At 52.8% G+C, this 2,898-nt stretch overlaps 1 protein-coding gene across 1 annotated transcript; it reads right to left on the reverse strand.

Annotated features, from left to right (window-relative positions):
- Positions 1-1,478: 1,478 nt before the first annotated feature.
- LOC111693518 lies at positions 1,479-2,465 on the reverse strand. Its single transcript, XM_023458238.1, has one exon. The coding sequence runs from the start codon at positions 2,463-2,465 to the stop codon at positions 1,479-1,481; it is 987 nt and encodes a 328-aa protein (XP_023314006.1).
- Positions 2,466-2,898: the final 433 nt, after the last annotated feature.

A 2,898-nucleotide genomic window follows, 5' to 3' on the forward strand; every position in this document is an offset into this window, starting at 1 on the left:
GTCGATCCACTGATTCAAACACGCGCCGACAGCAGTTCCGGATGCATCGGTGAAAAGGCCCAGTGGTGCGCCGAGACGGGGGTGAGAGAGCTGTGTCGCAGTTGCGATGCTGTCTCTGCAACGAACGAAAGCTTTTTCCAAGTCCGGTGTCCATGTTATAAGCTGTGATCCTTTTATGAGTGGCTTGCTAAGAGCGTCGTATAAGGGCGCTTCCAACTCGGATGCATGTTTGACGAAACGACGATAAAAATCGAACATGCCGAGAAAACGTCGAAGGTCGTGAGCTGTCTTCGGTAAAGTGTAGTCGAGAATAGCTTGGACTCGATCTTCAGGCGGGCGAACACCTGCCTCTGACACCAGGTAACCCAAAAATCGAACTTCCGGCTGGCCGAATGAACACTTGTCGAGATTAATGACAAGGCCGTACTCGTGTAGGCGCTTGAATAAAATCTCGAGATGTCGGCGGTGCTCCTCTTGCGATCTTGAGTATATCAAAATATCGTCTATGTAGACGTAACAAAAGGGTAAACCTCGAGTCACCTCGTCGATGAAGCGTTGAAACGTTTGGCCAGCGTTCTTCAATCCGAATGTCATGTAAGGAAATTCGTACAGTCCGAAAGGTGTGGTTATGGCAGTCTTGCAGATGTCGTCCGGGTTGACAGGTATCTGTTGATACGCCTTGACTAAGTCGATCGTGGAGAAAATAGTCGATCCTCCGATGTTGTTGGCGAAGTCGTGTATGTGACGAACAGGGTATCGATCCGGGATTGTTCGGCTGTTGAGTCCTCGAAAATCGCCACAAGGTCGCCAACCATTCTTACCCTTACGTGCGAGGTGCAATGGTGATGACCACTGGCTTTCGGAAGGACGGCACACACCTGCTTGCAACATCTGGTCAAATTCGGTCTTGGCAACTTGAAGTTTCTCGGGCGCCAAGCGACGAGGACGGCATGACAGCGGCGGGCCAGGGGTCGTGCGTATGTGATGAACAGTCGAGTGCTTGATCGGTCTCGGCAAACCAAGAGGTCGAAGAAGATCCGGAAATGCCGAGATGATGTCCGAGTAATCGCCGCTTGCTGCTACAGTCTTGACGCTGCATTGCGACGAAAACTGCATCGACGCAGGCGCGAAGAGGTTCGTGGAAGCGTCAATCAAACGCTTTCGTCGACAGTCGGGCAGCAAGTCGTAGTGTGCGAGGAAATCGGAGCCCATGATCGGCTGCGACACATCCGCAACGATGAAACGCCAAAAGAAACGTCGACGAAGGCCCAAGTCGAGAGTCAATCCGTGAAAACCGTATGTCTTGATTGTGCTGTCGTTGGCGGCGTGAAGTCGAAATTCCGTTGGTGCTCGACGCTCACGCAATAGACGTCGTGGAAAACAGCAAACATCTGAGCCGGTGTCGACGAGGAATCGGTGCTTGGTTGATTGATCCGTCACGAACAGGCGGCTTTTCGACGAGAGACAGTCTGTCGCCGCTACTGACCGTCTTTGCCGTTTCCCGGGCAAAGGCACTTCTTCGCCTTACTGCCAAAACGGAAACAATACCAACATAACTTGTCAGAGTCACGTGGTCGGTTCGATGATTTCGAACGGTTGCGGTTGCGACTGTGGTTGTGGCTACGGCTGCGACGTTGAGGTGATCTCTCGACATTACGAGAGCGTAGTACGCTGACCTCCAAGGTAAGCTCTCGAATGGCAGACAAGAGAGAGTCATTGGGAGGGCATACCTGCTCCGCTGCGTCTGCGACCGCGTGCACTGAAGAAATCGGAGAAATCTCAACGATTTTGTCTGCTAAGTCCGACAGTTGCTCGAGTGAAAGCTCTGGTCGGGCTGTCAATACGGCCTGGACGTGAGTAGGAAGACGCCGGAGCCATAGATGACGCAGAAGGTTAGGTTGTACGGCGGTCGGGGAAGCAAGCGACTTGAGGTGTCTCAAGAACTGCGATGGCTTGCGGTCGCCGAGCTCTTCGTCGTGGAGAAGTTGACGAACTCGCTGCTCCTCTGATGTCGAGAGACGTTGGATGAGATGTTGTTTCAAATTCGTGTAAGGTTCAACACCCGGAAGATTGCTGATGATGTCTTCGACCTCCGCGGCTGCACGAACATCCAGTTGAGAGATGACATGGTAGTATTTTGTCAGCTCAACGGTGATGTCAGCCAAAGCGAACTGCGCTTCAGCTTGCGCGAACCAGACGGCCGGCTTGTCCATCCAAAAAGCTGGAAGTTTCACGGCCACGCGATTGACATATCGCGGAGGAGCAAAGCCTGCAGCGGCTGCATCAGCTCGTTGTTGTTGCTCCGCAAGGAGGGCGGCGGCGGCAGCGGCTGCATCGGCACGTTGTTGCTGCTCTGCAAGGAGGGCGGCGGCGGCAGCGGCAGCGGCGGCGGCAGCGTCATCGGCGAGAGCTCGCTGGTGTAGATCGGCGTTGCGACGAACCTCGTTGTCTCGTTCCAATACCATCGTTGAATCACGTCGGGGTCACCAAAATGTAGGAACGAAGGACAAGAAATATAAATATTCTTAACAGTGAGGAGCTTTATTATTTGAGACTAGCTCGTCTCGGAGGTTGCCGCTGAACTGAACTGAACGATTAATTAGTTTTATCGCCTGGCGACGATAAAACAATAGGTGAACATCTTTAGCAGTTCAATTACTTAATTATACATGTAAGACTGCGGTGAAGTGAGTCGCCACACGTATACATTTCGTCCCGGGACTTACAATATAAGCCCGCGCCGACTCGAACTCATATACGCCGTATTCATATACTTCAGGCACACACGAGGCGCTCTCGCCAACAGTCATACACCCACGCTACACCGCGGCTACTACAATAACGCGCATACGCTCAGTCCCGGGACTTATAATATAAGCCCGCGCCGACGCGAACTCA

The sequence above is a fragment of the Trichogramma pretiosum genome, unplaced genomic scaffold (genome assembly GCF_000599845.2).
Source record: "Trichogramma pretiosum strain Unisexual culture from Peru unplaced genomic scaffold, Tpre_2.0 scaffold51, whole genome shotgun sequence".
Lineage (NCBI taxonomy): Eukaryota > Metazoa > Arthropoda > Insecta > Hymenoptera > Trichogrammatidae > Trichogramma > Trichogramma pretiosum.